Source organism: Carassius carassius, chromosome 35, assembly GCF_963082965.1.
Source record: "Carassius carassius chromosome 35, fCarCar2.1, whole genome shotgun sequence".
NCBI classification, from domain to species: Eukaryota; Metazoa; Chordata; class Actinopteri; order Cypriniformes; family Cyprinidae; genus Carassius; species Carassius carassius.
Window position 1 is genome coordinate 19,612,474 of NC_081789.1, and position 15,883 is coordinate 19,628,356.

General features: G+C 36.9%; 1 protein-coding gene across 19 annotated transcripts in view; it reads right to left on the reverse strand.

Moving 5' to 3' along the window:
* The window catches only part of LOC132116168 (connector enhancer of kinase suppressor of ras 2-like), a 95,015-nt gene that overhangs the window by 22,143 nt on the left and 56,989 nt on the right, over window positions 1-15,883 (reverse strand). For 11 of the 19 annotated variants that reach the window (XM_059524818.1, XM_059524819.1, XM_059524821.1 and 8 more), the window contains 6 exons: window positions 13,232-13,280; window positions 11,845-12,020; window positions 11,108-11,181; window positions 10,892-11,031; window positions 8,344-8,447; window positions 5,288-5,807 (listed from right to left, as the gene is read on the reverse strand). In XM_059524818.1, the coding sequence (XP_059380801.1) occupies window positions 5,288-5,807; window positions 8,344-8,447; window positions 10,892-11,031; window positions 11,108-11,181; window positions 11,845-12,020; window positions 13,232-13,280 (1,063 nt within the window). The remainder of the gene's footprint in view (window positions 1-5,287; window positions 5,808-8,343; window positions 8,448-10,891; window positions 11,032-11,107; window positions 11,182-11,844; window positions 12,021-13,231; window positions 13,281-15,883) is intronic. The other 8 variants (XM_059524817.1, XM_059524812.1, XM_059524808.1 and 5 more) reach the window with 3 other exon arrangements.

Below are 15,883 nucleotides of genomic sequence, written 5' to 3' on the forward strand. Positions count from 1 at the left end.
GCAAATGGGTGGCTTCCTGTGAGGTTTGTGGAGAGAAATGAGTCTATCCGGACACCAGACCAAACAGAAAACAGGAGAGAATGAATAGCCCATTAAGAATTGAATGTTAACTACAAGGTTAAAGCAATAATCTATTAGGCATCTATGAGTATTACAGTCATTTAAAAAAGTAAAGTAAAAAGTAGTTACATTTATGGTAATAATCTAAATAAACAATCATTCCTCTAAGTAATAAGGTTCATTTATCTGTAGTTTATGGTTGTCAAGCAAGTAGTAATATAGAATATAGACTGCTGTTTTATTATCAACAGTGTGATTATGCACTGAAAAATGAGTTCTTCGAAATCGAATTAATAACAAGGTATTCCAAGACTTTGTTTGTCCGTGTGAAGTACAACTTGAGAATATTTCAATAATTAAACATCATGCTTGGATATTCATAACTCTTTTTGATGTTTAATAGTCAAATTACATGCAGATAAAGAAATTAAAAATTCTGTCTTTTGCAGTGATTTTTTTTATTTTTAAAGTATTTATTATAATTTTTAAATTTTGTTAATTTAAATAATTATTCGCTTTTCTCACAAACCCTCTGCTGTTCCCTCATGAACCAATTAAACAATTAAAAGGTAAATTAAATGTAATGTAAATTAGTATCCACGTTTCTGATATATAAATTCTTAAGCAATTTTCGATTTGTAGTCATGACATATGTCCAGGCAGTAAAGTTGAAAACTTACAGGCTTACAGAAATATCTATAAAAAGATGCAGTGTCCTCGTAAATCTAAACCAACTATGGTAAAGTAAAGGGAAGTGGGTCAGGAACCACACAAATACTGCAGGGTTAAAATGAGTTTGATCGAAAAGAGCATGCAGCTATTTCTGGAAGAAGATGCCTGCATGTGCATGTGTGCACGTTTGTATGTAAGAAAAGAGTGGACAGATCTCAGTGGGAAACCTCACAGCACAGCTAAAAAAATCTGCAACTAAGACACTGTTTATGCTTCATACAGCCCCAACACACACTCAAACAGGGAAAAAGAGAAAGATGCAGAAGCTAAGAAAACACAGGAAGCGATATAGACAGAAAAAGAGCCTCAAATCCCTGCACACGTTCCTCTGTGAGAGCACTGCTCTTAACAATTTAATATAGAAGCACTCATAAATTCACACATGCATTAAAATAACTCTGCTGTGCCTACTGTTATTAAAAGGGGTTATTAAAATCTAATAGAAATGTGGTAAAGAGGTTTTAGAGGACTGAATTGAGCCGATCTTGTCCTCAGAACCATTTATTTTCTGCCATGCACAGCAACTCGCGTTGCAAAATAATAATAAAGGGTATTCAGTAGTACCGTAGCAAAAGCTGGATCAAGTCACATCCCCCGATTTGTCATCATTACCAATTTATGTGTCAATTTGAACTGTCAATCAAGTATAAAAAATGTAAATTACAGACTTTTTGTGTCAGGGGAAATTAAACTTTTAAAGTCTTAATTTGACGGTCTTAATCTAAATAAGTAATAATCAATCATTTATACATTTATTTATTAGCATTATTGTCCTGGTAAAAAATAGAATAATTTAATTAACATCAATAATAGTAAAAACTATTTTACACTTAAAATTTATATATATATATATATATATATATATATATATATATATATATATATATATATATATATATATATATATATATATATATATATATATATATATAAATATATATATATATATAATAAAATATAAAAAGAAATAAATATAAACAAATGCGCATATATATATATATATATATATATATATATATATATATATATATATGCGCATTTGTTTATATTTATTTCTTTTTATATTTTATTATATATATATATATATATATATAAAATAGATATTATATCATATACGTAGACCTCGACACACACCCACAAACACACACACACACTCTATAAAATACAGTACATTCAGAATGTTTTTAGACCCCCTTCACTTATTTTTTAACTTTATGTTGCAGCCTTTTTTCTCATTAATCTACACTGCGTACCTCATAATGACAAAGTAAATAAAAAATAAAAATAATAATAAAAGATCACATTTACATAAAGTATTCAGACCCTTTACTCAATACTTAGTTGAAACACCTTTTGCAACAATTACATCCTCAAAACTTTTTGGGTATGATGCATCAAGCTTTGCACACCTGAATTGGGGGATTATCTGCCATTTTTCTTTGCAAAAATCTTTTTTTTTCTTTGTTTGATATTTAGGATTTAAATCGGGATGATGATGGCTATATTATTATGTCAGTACTTTCACAGCCAATCTGCAAAAAAGCTGATGTATGGCTCCATTGGATAGTGGAGACAGAGGAAACTTTTTCTTGACATTTTGTAGTAGCACAACTGTCTGTATAATGTGGCAAAAACGCATCACAACTGTAAGAAGAAAGAGAAGTGCTGGAGTGAAATCACCTCAGTTTTGAATGCACCGGTTGAGTGCACAAAGCTAGCATGCTTAAAAAAAAAAATCAGTGACGATCTGCTGCGTGAGATCACGTGAAGCGCTCCCTCTGGCATAATAATCTTAATATTTCTTGCAGTGTGTGATGTGCCATGATGTTCAAATCCTGTAGTGTATGCATGTTTAATATTTGAGGGAAGGTAATCTGCCAAGATTCTCCTCATGTGTGTGCTGCAACCAGATTTCAATATCGGTTATGATCAGTGTTGGGGTAGTTACTCAAAAAATGTAATTAGTTACTAGTTATTAGTTACTTCTGTAAATTATAATGGGATTACTAGTTACTGCATTTGAAAAGTGCCTTCACTTATTACTTTACTTTTTTCATATTTTTTAGTTTCTGGATTCCATTTTTTTCCGTTTTATTTTTTTTCTCAACTCCTTTTTAATGGTTAAATTTAATTGTATTAATCAAAAAGCATGTCTAATTAATTTAAATCATAACACATACATTTTCACAGCATTTTATTAAAAGTACAAAAAAATACATGTTTAGGGCCCTATGAAATGTTTTATTTTTTCTTCACCATATGTTTGATTTTAGCATGTGTAATTATTTAAATGCATAAAAACAACTTAATTCATTAAATTTTTCTTAAAATAGCCTTATGAAATGTTTTTTCCCCTCAGAAATTCTGTTGTGTATTTACATTTTTCTGGTTATCAAATGAAGGCATAAAACATTCATTTAGATTTTCTTTTAAATATTGAAATATAAGCAAACTTTATTTTTGGTAAACAAAGGGGATTTACTATTAAAAATAAAACATGGAAGAAATGTTAAGCAGGAGATGCTTTAAAGCGCGAGAAATAGAGGTTTCCCCAATAACAGCTGTAAACAAAGCAGCGCTGAGCTCACAAACGCTGCTTCATCAGACATACTGTATAACATGCAAGTCTTCCTTCAGAAATACAGTGATATAAAACACTGAAATTTAAACATAAATGTAAGGAATTGTTATTAAACGTGTAGTACCTGCTCATGTTTATTCAACAAAGCCTTTTGGAAAATCGCTTAGTTTTAAAATCGTGGCGAGTCTCCAAAAATAAATGTATGGGAAACACATCCCACATCACAACCAACTGAGCCCAACTTCAGTCTACTCATCACCTTAACTTTCAAGTTGAAGATCCCTGTGAATGAACATGTAGATAAATAGTGTAGGAACTCGATTTGCGTGAAGAAATTAATCATAAATGTGCATTAATAAAGTTTTTAAAAAGAAACTGCAAAGTTTTTTTTAAAGGCACCCATGACCTAAACCCGCGCTGAGAACCAGGGCGACAGCGCCTATGTTTGCCTGTCGTTACGTCATATGACGCATTCTCTGGGAAAAGGCGCTTTTTTTGGAGTGTAGCTTAGAATAGGTACACTTTTTTCTTAATTTCTGCCCATGGGTGTCTTTTTAAATTAACATTTTCATACAAGATTCTGTATAAATTAAGTTATACAATTAAATTGAAAGATGGCCTTTAACTGCGTTTGTAGAAGGCACCGCAGCCAGACCGATATACACAACACAGACCGGAAGTTATCTTAGGGCCAGGTGCGTGTGCCTGATGAAACCGTCTGTAAGATGACATTTCAGCACTTGACAAATGGAGAGCGACTCCTACGTAGCACTTGAAGCACAGCTGTGCGATTGCTTTACGTGCAATGTTGGGAAACGCACATCAAACAATAACGAATGATCGTAAAATTACTCATAAAAAACACTCTTAAGCGCTAAGATCAATCGTTATTGGGAAACCCAGTCCAGAACTTTACACACAGGCAAACACGGCATGTGTAACGCAGGAAAGCGCGTTCCTATAGTCTAGTAAAGTAGTGTAGTTACCAATATTATTAGTTTAATGCATTACTTTACTTCGTTACACAGTTATATAGTTACTGTAATCTGTTACTTTGTAACTCGTTACCCTCAACACTGGTTATGATTTTAAAAATCCTGTAGTGTGAGCCAGGCTTAAGGAGAGGATTTAGTTTGGCCACACTTCCATAAAGCCCAGTTTGGTGGAGTGTTGCGGTGATGTTTGTCCTTCTGTAGGTTTCTCCCATCTGCATATATGATCATGGAGCTCAACTAGAATGAACTTCAGGTTTTTGGTCACCAGTCTGGACAAAGCCCATCTCCATCAATAGCTCAGTTTGGCTGGGTCACCAGCTCTTGGAAGAGTCCTGGTTGTGCCAAACTTCTTCCACTTGAGAATTATGGAAGCCACTGTGCTCTTGGGAACATTCAGTGCAGCAGAACTTTTTTTTGTAGCCTTCCCCAGATTTGTACAATCCTGTCTCTGTGTTCTGCAGGCAGTTCTCTTGACCTCATGGCTTGGTTTACATTCTGATATGCATTGTCAGCTGTGAGGCCTTTTATAGAGAGGTCTGTGCCTTTCCAAATCATTTCCAATAAATTGAATTTACCACAGGTGGACTCCAATCAAGGTGTAGAAACAACTCAGCAATGATCAAGACAAATGAGAGGCACCTGAGCTTAATTTCAAGTGTTGTCCCAAATGACTGTCTATAATTCAGATTTCACTTTGTTATTATGAGATACAGAGTGTAGAGTAATAATAAAAAAAATAATTTAAACAATTGTGGTATCAGGCTGCTACATAACAAAATTGAAAAAAATGATCTGAATACACTGTATACATATATCCCAAGACCCAACCCAAGTATCAGTGGTTTGGAGATCTATTATATTTTGGGGATGATATATACAGTATGTTATATCTTATCATTTTGAACCACTGTTGACCCACCGTTATTGATGCAGTGTGAACGGCTGAGCTCCCTATGGCTGGGGTCCCGCTGTTCTGCCATGCTGGCGGAGGGTGTGAGGAGGGCATGCAGGCCGCTATCCCGAGGCAAGGTGAAGCTGCGGGGTTTCCCGGTTGCATTAACGGGGTCTCGGAGCCTCTCCCCTTCAAGCATTGGGAAGGGACCGTAATGTTCCTGCATCAGTGTGCGTTGGGCAGGCAGAGTGGATTGGCGGCGATATTCCGGAGAAAGTCCCGCCCCTGGCTCGCAGAACACAGCGTCCTCTAGGGGCAGGGTTTGCAGGTAGTGGAGGCCTGAGCTGGTCAGAGGGGTTTCAATCAGGTCCTGCCATGAGCGCCGCTGGCTGGCGGACTTCCGAGCTGGGGAACCTCCCCCACTGCTGCTGCCCCCTTGTGGTTCAGAGCGGTACTCCTCGTGAGAGGAGCGAGACTGTGAAGTTTCTGTGGATGAGAGGCGGCCGTGCTTGGGTTCTAGGTAAGGACTGGCACAACTCACCTGGTTCTGTGTAAGAGAAAAAAATCGAACATCAGGTTATGCCCAAGTATCTGCTAGATTGTAGGAAGCTTTCACACAACATCGCTTTTGTAAAAAAAAAAAAAAAAAGACCAAAATTAAAACAAACATCACTGATTTTGATGCTCATAATGTAACTTTCAAAGGTATAAATCATTCATGTCCCTAAAAATTCACTAGGCTTAAAAATCATGAATGGACACAATGCTTTTGCTCTTCTGCACGTATCACCTTCAGGCAAAAGGCAAGTATAAAGTGTGCTAATGAAGAAACTCAGTGAGTAGACCAGGCCCCTGAATACCCGCTCTCGTCTAAGACATGCAGATGAATAATGAACAGAGAGAGAGCTCTGGTTTCGGTGAAAACTGCCGAATATAGAAAAATGAAGGGATAGTGGACAGAGGAGTGGAGGGAGAACCTGAAGCTGTGTTACTGTGAAATTAGACTCTGAATATGGGCCAACCGCTCTTCCAACTTTCAACCAGTTGGCAATGTTCCAAAAAACAGGTTTAATTATAGTTGAGATAGATAGATAGATAGATAGATAGATAGATAGATAGATAGATAGATAGATAGATAGATAGATAGATAGATAGATAGATAGATAGATAGATAGATAGATAGATAAGATAAGATAAGATAAGATAAGATAAGATAAGATAAGATAAGATAAGATAAGATAAGATAAGATAAGATATTTTAGATTTAGTCCGAGAGCTTTCTGTCCCTCCATTAAAAATGTATGTACGGTAAACTGTCCATGTCCAGAAAGGTAAGAAAAACATCATCAAAGTAATCCATGTGACATCAGAGGGTCAGTTAGAATTTGTTTATTCAAGATTAAAGATTTTTATTCGTCACATACACAGTTATATAGAGCATATATAACAAGCAGTGAAATGTGAGTCAGGTCCGCTCCATGGACAGTGCAATTATTTAAGAGTACAACACAGATGAAAATATACATAAATATAGCTATGAAAGAATTAAATGAAAGTAAACAATAAAAATATAATAATAAAATATTAAAAAGATGTATATTGTAGAATTAAATATAGAATGCAAAATAATGTGCATGAAAGTAAACTGTAGTCTTAAATATTAAGATAGACAGGAATGTACAAGAGGCAAATGTGCAAACAGGTTGACACTGTCAGTGTGTCAATGTGAGGTAGTGAATAAAGAGTATCTTACTGATAAAGTGAACATTAATGGTTTTGCAGTCATGACTGGAGCTGTTCCCATACCACACTGAGATAAACTGAGTCAATACACTTTCTATAGCCCCTGAATAGAAAGTTTTCAGGATTGCTGGTGAGACCCTGAATTTCCTCAGCTGTCGCAGATGGTACAGTCTTTGCCTGTCTTTATTAACCTGTGTTTGAATGTGAGTAGTCCAAGTCAGCTCCTCTGAGATGTTTACACCAAGGTACTTGAAGCTGCTCACCCGAAGCATTGAAAATACATATTAGACAATGCTGAATAAAGTCGTCATTTTTGGACCAAAATGTATTTTCGATGCTTCAAAATTTTTTAACTGACCCTCTGATGTCACATGGACTACATTGATGATGTTTTTATTACCTTTCTGGACATGGACAGTATACTGTACATACATTTTCAATAGAGGGACAGAAAGCTCTCAGACTAAATCTAAAATATCTTAAACTGTGTTTCGAAGATGAACGGAGGACTTACGGGTTTGGAACGACATGAGGGTGAGTCATTAATTACATAATTTTAATACTTGGGTGAACTAACCCTTTAACAATGTCATTCTCGCCTAATTCATTTCTCTATGGGAACAATGTGTGTACAGTATGTGTGGTGGAGAAATGGAGGGTCTTGTAGAAGGAAAAACCTGAAGGAAAGAAAAGTGTTTAAATCACGTGTCTTTGTTTGCTCTTAAATAAAAGCTTTGCTGCTGTATGTGGCCTCTGGCTGACCTGCCCTGCAGTCCTGCACTGAAAATACACAAATCACTGTGACTCTTAACCACTACATACACACAAATGAAACCACACACATTCAGGAACACATACACATAAAATTGCATATAAATAGAAATCTTAAAAATAGGATTTGTTATCTTCTCAAAACAAATAAAGAATATATTTTTTCTTTTGATGTTGTGTGAAATATTACTCAATAATTAATATGACAGGTTTCATAAGACTTGCTAAAAAAGAAATAAATATCCAATACTTTCTATCAAGACCACAGGGTAAACGTGACTCACAAAGACTGAGAGATATGTAGAGAGACTCAGTCTCATTGCATCTCTACAGTGGGCTCAAAGATGAGGTTGTCTGACTCACACACACACACACACACACACACACACACACACACACACACACACATTCACTCAATGACGTGGTAAGGCCAGGTCTGGGGGACGGCACTACTAAACAGCTCTTTTACCAATGCCAAATGTCAAGCATTATGAAGCTGTGCTATTGTGTGGGATTACACAGTGAGATGGAGCTGTGTGTGTCTGTGTGTGTGCTGGATGCTGACTCACTGAGGGTGGCCGTGGGTATGTGTCATAAGGGGGCGGTGGGCTGTCTTGCTTGGGTGTCGAGGGCGTCTCATTGTCTTCATGTTCACTTTCACTCCAGTAGTCTGCTGGAAGAGAGAGAGGAACATGCAGGGAGTCATTAGCTTGTTGCAAAACATTTCCATAAAGTAAACAATAATTAAACCAAAGCCTCGGAGATCATGTGGGGCACAAAGGCACATGCAGGTTTTTCAATGAGAACCTGTAGTCAAATGCTCTACTGCACAGTCCCTTCACTATAGTCTACCCTGATTTGTGATGTCAAAGGCAGGTAGGAAAATCCAAGACAAAAGTCAATTTTAAAGGGCTACTGTAGTTCACCCAAAAATGAATTTTCTGTCATTATTTACTCTCCCTCATGCCGTTCCAAACCCATGAGACCTTCGTTTATCTTCAGAACATAAATTAAGATATTTTTGAATAAATCTGAGATCTCTCAGATCCTCCATAGACAGTAAAACAACTGTAATGCTCCCAGGTCCAGAAACGCAGCAAGGACATCGGTAAAATAGTCCATGTGACATCAGGGGTAATTAATGACAGAATTTTCATTTTTGGGTGAACTATCCCTTTAAGCTTTTAAAAAAAATCAGGTACTGACAAATCATCAACCAATCCATAAAAATATTACCTACCAATTTTGAATGAAAGATGCTTTTAAGAACTTGATGGTGTAATTACAGCAAGGGGGTAACCTGCTAACCAGCCAAACCATAGACTGACAGCTGAAGGTCTGGAATCCATGGCAGCTTTCATTGGCTAAGGCCCGCCCATGAGGCCGTTTGCCTGACATGTCAAACAACCAATCACAGTTTGTTTTGTTCAGCGTCACATTTCAGGAGGAGGAAATGTCACCACAATAACAGACCTGTGTGCAAACCTCCCGTACGTATTTTAAAGATTCTATGCCACGAACTTTAAATATTTCACATACTTTGAAATCCTGAGTTTAGTTGATCCAGATAAGCACTTGTCGTCACAGTTGTAAACGTGACAGCATTGTTTTTTCGCGAGGGAGTTTGGCATCATGGCACCTTTGTGTCAAGGTGGAATATTAAAGAACGTGACACACTTCTCCTGGAAATTCTGTAAAATTCAACCAATCTGATGATGACTTTGAAAAACCTGAAGTGTTTCTGCTTTTGTGTGCCTAATGCATCAGACATTCAGTCAATGGTCTGTGGGCGTGATGTCGGAGGCTGAGACAAGTTAAACCTTTACATTGGACTTGTGGATCACATAACATCAGTTTACCTGAAACACACCTACTTTCCTTCCTTTTTTTCTGCATTGGGCTATTTTTTTAGACATCTCAACATCCTTTGAAGATGATGTATATACAATATATATATATATATATATATATATATATGACCTTCATTTTTGAGTGCAACACCCTCTCAAAAAACCAATCAACAACCAATGGATAGAACCAAGTTCAATAATCGGTCACACTTGTATATACTGTAAAATTGAGTGCGACTTTAACTCACATTTTAAATAATTAAAGAGCATATATTTAAACAGCATTGCATTTATTTTTAATTGATTAAACCCATTTGTAAATTCACAACAGCATTATGCTTTTTAAATGGTTTTAATACATCAGCTAGGGCTGGGTGATTTTTCTGAATTTATCGATTAATTAGAATTTAATGTTTTGCTACTATTTAATGTTTTAGAAATTGAGGAAACGCGGTTTTAGAATAGATGTATTATCAAAAGTAAGAATTAGACACTTTGACAATATGCCAATGATAACACACACACAAAAAAAGAATGATCTAACCGCATGTATGTGCATGTGATTAACCATTCACGAGTGACGTACTCATATCCTTAGGCGCTATTCACACAGAATGCACTTTTGTTTTGACAAAGATGAGACGTGGGCCTTGGAATGGGAAAAACATGCAAGAAAATGGGAGTGAACTTCTTTTAACTTGAGTGCCGATTATTTAGATAGACATTTAATGTATGAGATGCTGCATGAGATGCGAGTGCAACAGTCAAACGTGCCCATGTTTACGTAGAAAATAACAATGGAAAAGCAGCGCAAGCAAATAAAAAACCTGTAAATACTAATGTATGTCAGTAGTATTTACAAAAATATTTGTGGAAAAGAGTGATTTGTGATTTGTTTAACCCTTACATTATGTTGACAACTTCATGTGTGGTGTACTTGCAATAGAATTTTCTTTAACTAGAATCATGTAGTAGTTATATTTTGTAGATACATGACTAGTTAGATACATTTGTCTAGTTAAAAATGGTAAAAAAATCAATATTTACATTTTTTGCCATATCACCCAGCCCTACATGCAGCCTTGAAAAACGGTCTAGTAATGCTTTTCATGGATTCTCGTCCGTGGAATGCGCCACTTCCGATATTTTGCCGGTTAAAATGGAGTACTCTAATTTAATCTTATAATTAAAGTGACTTACTTTACATTCAAGACACATATTTCCTGAGAATTGAACCCATAAACTTTCTAACTACAAGAATTCTTACCCTGTTCTTGACGGATTCTCTCTCTTTCTATGTAGCCGGCGGCCGCCATATTGAGACGACTCAACCATCTGTTCATATCGTCCACGCCATCTGCTGCGAAGTAGAAGCTCTTGATTTTGGGATGGCACGCTTTAAACGCACTGCATAGAGAGCAAAGACACAATAAGAATTCCTCAAGCATCATCACATCATTCAAAAGTTTGTAAAGTTACTCACTATTTTTTGCGACATTCACTGGCTCTGTCGATCTTAAACTCAGGAAGACTGACAAAACCTTCGGCCTTCTCATCCTACAAGGTGGAAAAAAGAAAGAGAGAGAATTGTGTGGACATTTCACCCCACTTAAAACTCATCTGTAATGTCATTACATCCTTTTTAGGAGTTACATCTCCTTATTCCTCTTTCTTTATCTTGGTTCATTCCATTACTTTTTTTCCCCAGCACTAAACTGCAGCAGCACCGTTGACAGGAGCTCTGCATAAATAAATGAAAAGCTTAAATTGTTGCGGCTCTCTGTAAGCTTGTCTGTGCTTACAAAACCCACACAGTAGAAGATCATCAATTATAGCAGAGCCGGACTAAGTTGGAGGATTCTCAGTGGACCAAAACCAGGCCGAGAGGAACCCTCCCCACCCATACTTCTTCCGAAACCCCCAGAACGGCAGCCGTATCCCACAAAACACTGAGGGTAATAAATCAAAAGCGAAGGAGCAAGGGAACAAGTATGAGAGAGAAGGGGAGTGTTGGAAGAAGTTCCTTATCTTCATTACAGCAACAGCATGTGTAGAAGACTGTTTTGTTGGGATAGATGAGAATTAATCTTGTTCCACTCAAGAGGGTAAAGCCGGCACCAATTAAAGTCTCATCTCTAGATCGATACAGTTTCTGCTGCACTGGTGGATACAAGAAACAACCAAGACAACTGTATTGACCAAGCACGCACACACACTCACCTCTTCGTTCATGTACCAGTACAAGCAGGCGTCCTTCAAGACAAACCAGTACTTCTTCCATTTCTGCGAGAAATAGCTCTTTGCGTCCTTCTTTTTCCAAAGCCAGCCCTCACAGTCTCCACGACCCAGGTCCTTACAGGAGATTCTTCTCTTACTGATGGAGGACAGTGGAGCTGCTGGATGCCATATAAGATAACAGTATGTGTTAATAACTGTTATAAAATTAATAGTTTCAGAATCCTGATTGAGGAAAGCTGTTGTATAATAGCATCATCAGTACATTTCTGTATTAAAGGGGTTATTTACTCATTGCCAACTCATTTTTTCAAACCAGTATAAGTTTAATTCTTTTATAGACCACAAAAGGACATGTGCGGGATGTTCATGCTGCTCTTTTCCTTATAAATAATGAAAGTGAATAATGACTAGTAAATGTCTCAAAATGGACAAATTAGTTTGGCTTGTGCAATATACTTCTGAAGCCGTATGATAACTGTGAAAAATAGGCCAAAATTATGACAATTTAGAAAAATGTTACCCTATTATACCCAGCTCTCAAATCTCATTCAGCGTTTTGAATAAGCACATTTTTAAACTTGGCATGTCATTATAAGATTGATGAGAAGAAATGTTGGTTATCAATTATGGCAAAACTAGCATTACACGTCTCTATGCACCATATTTGTGAATATGAATGATATTTGAGATGTTTGATTTAAAATGAATATAACTTACAAGTGAATAATGACTTGAATTTTAGTATTTTACTCACAAAAAAATGCAAAAATTTCCATTTATAGAATGGAAAATAATAGAAAAACGGGTAGTGTGAACATCTAATTCTGTTTGACAACAGAGAGAAAGTCATATAATAACGACAATAAATAACAATTTTCAATATTGGGTGAGATTGTCAATCTCAATCATCAGTTTTTTCGGGCAATAATGTACCATTTTTTAAGATATGTACTGTCATAATAGTGTTGCAACTTTAGAGGTCTTTCCACTGTAAAATTTAAGGAATGCACTAGGCAGCTGTCATAATGTGTTAGAATACTTACATTTATGCAGTTGGTAGACACTTTTATGACTTACAGTGCATACAGTCTATACATTTTTTTTTTACCAGTATGTGTGTACCCTGGGAATTGAACCCACAACCTTTTGGGCTGCTAATGCAATGTTCAACCATTGAGCCACAGGAACTATACTTATACACGCAAAAAGTATACAATAAGAATACAATAATTATTATGGAAAGTAACTTTCTTTAGTCTTTTAGGTTTATGTTGGTGGCCTATTTTTTTGTATTATGCAGGCAAAATATACAAGCAGTGTACACAAAGAAGACAATGTTTCCAAACATGAGAATAAAATAAGTGATTACCTTTACTCTTTTTCTTGGTCTTGGATAGCAGAGAGGATCCCTGGAATGTCTGTCAAGAAAGGCACAACATAAATGAAAGTGACGTGACATTCAGCCAAGTATGGTGACCCATACTCAGAATTCGTGCTCTGCATTTAACCCACCTGAAGTGCACACACACAGAGCAGTGAACACACACAAACTGTGAACACACACCGTATAAAATACATATAAAAATACACATACACAAAAAAAACACACACACATGCATATTGTTATTTATTTACCAATAAATATTACACAAACACATTAGAATTACATTTATATATATTTATATAAAATTAAGAATAAATACAAATGGAGAAACATTGGGAAATACAGCAGGAGAAAGTGAAACGAAAATTATCGGTCAACACATCCAATTCTCCTGAGTGGAATCACATGGAGGAAACATGTGAACATAATGATCTCCGAGCATCAATCCATCGCACAACAAATTAAAATCAGAGGCGAAATCTGAGCAGATGAAGGCGTGAGAGCCAAAACAGCCAGAAAGAAGGAAGGCGGGAGAGAAAATAAAAGATTTCTAACATCCTTGGCCCGTGTGTTTATTGAGCAGTATTTCTGGGATGAGCACACCCAGACCAAGAACATATTTATGACTGCCCCGTGGCATTTCTCTTCCATGAAGAAACTTCCTGCAAGCTTGAGCATTAAATAAGAGGTAAACTTGTTGCAATGCATCTATTAGCAATAGTATGGAGAACACACTGACTAGCATTACACTAATAGATTTATTGATATGTGCCTGAGGAGGGAAGTTGCCCCGAGGCCCAAGAGGAACAACTGAAATTGATTAATGGAACATGTTTAGAAACTCAGTCAACCGGTTCATAGAATGTCTTTATTTATTCGGGAGTTTCTGAAAATACTGTGTCCACTTCTTGAAGACATTTTTCAGTTTGTTTAAGTATCCTTATAAAACTAAAAGGGTAGTTGTCTCAGAGACCCAAATTCAAGTCCAGGGTCCTTTCGTTCTCTTTTACCCAAAAAATATAAAATGACAAAAAAGATAGTTTTCCCAGCATTTCACCTCAGGACACAATTCAATGTCAACGCAATTCCCTCCCAAAGCGCTGTGACAATCTCCTCCCAGAAGGTGTGAATCGTGATTGGTGTGTGAATTGGAGCAAGTTGTGAGAGACACATAAGGCACAGCAAGGCAAACTTCCCCAAGGATTCAACACCTAGACATGAACAAAGCTAAATGATATAGCAGTATATATAATGACAGCAAATATATCAAGAAACAAAATAGGTACTGTATACACTAAGCGGATGACATAGAGCCCCCTTCCTCAAATCTTGCCCTGGAGGTCCAATGCACTGCAGAGTTTAGCTCCAACCCTGATCAAAGTCACCTGCCTGTGATTTTATAATGATCCCAAAGACATTGATTGGCATTGATTAGCATGCTCAGGTGTGTTTGATAAGGGATAGATCTAAACTGTGCAGGAAAGTGGATCTCGAGGTCCAGATTTGAGGAACCCTGACATAGAGGGATGGGTGCCTACAGGCAAAACCCAGCCTTTATTTTCAGTAATTAACTTAATCTTTAATATCACTGGATTGGGGGGCGGGGGTTAATGGCGCTACCGACCCTCAAATGACATTCAAACGTGTTCGACATGATAATTGGTAATCACTGAAAATGTGTAGGGGTTGTAGAGCAACTTTTACAGTGACTGGGGATCACGTAACAGGCCTCATTCATGAAACATGAGCACAAAAATATCCGTCAATCGTTCTTGTGTAGGAACGCTTTTAGGAATGATGTGCACAGAAATTATCTTTGCTTGGGTTTCATGAATAAGTCTAAATGTTGGGGAACTTCAAGCTCTTGAACAAATCCTGCAAGAAATAATACATAAGAACTGACTCCAAAGATCTTCTAAACTTCATTTCTTATTCCTTAGGGGTCACAATCTTCTGAGAGAGATTTAGAGCATTATGGGACAACTATGACCCTTGTGACTTGAATAAGCACAGTGGTTACATATCATGTTTTTTGCTTCCTACATTTTTTCTTCTAGTTGCCTTCTACTATGGTGAAATGGTTCTGTCCATCCATTCTCTCAGTCTCTGATGTTGAGAGTCACTCTCAGAAACGAGTGAATTTGTTCTATCTACTATTGTTCACTAACACATTGCCCTAGATAGCATGCTAAGATCTGCCATCAGGCTACAACTGAATGCCACATGGCAACACAGGCTCTCAGTTCACATGACATATGGTACAAACCTTTTCCGCTGTGATATATACAACTGACATATGCTGACATATGCTCCATGTGATAGCCTTAAAGCATTGCATTAACCTAAACCAAACCTGTAGGTAAGCACTGCCTTCGCTGGAGGCTGTTTTAGCAGTTTTCAAGTGATGTAATAATGGCAGTGGGTTGCTCAATTGAACAGGACTGAAGGCACTGGGCTTATGACAGTCAGACAAAACACTTTTGTGTGTGTGTGTCCAGTGGACGGAGTGAGTGAGCTTTCTCCTTGAGTGTGAGGTTAGTGTGCTGGTATTGTTCAGACAAACTGGAGCTATCTTATGCAATGCAGGCAATAAAACACCACTGTAAACAATAGAGCTTAATGAAGTTACACTGCACA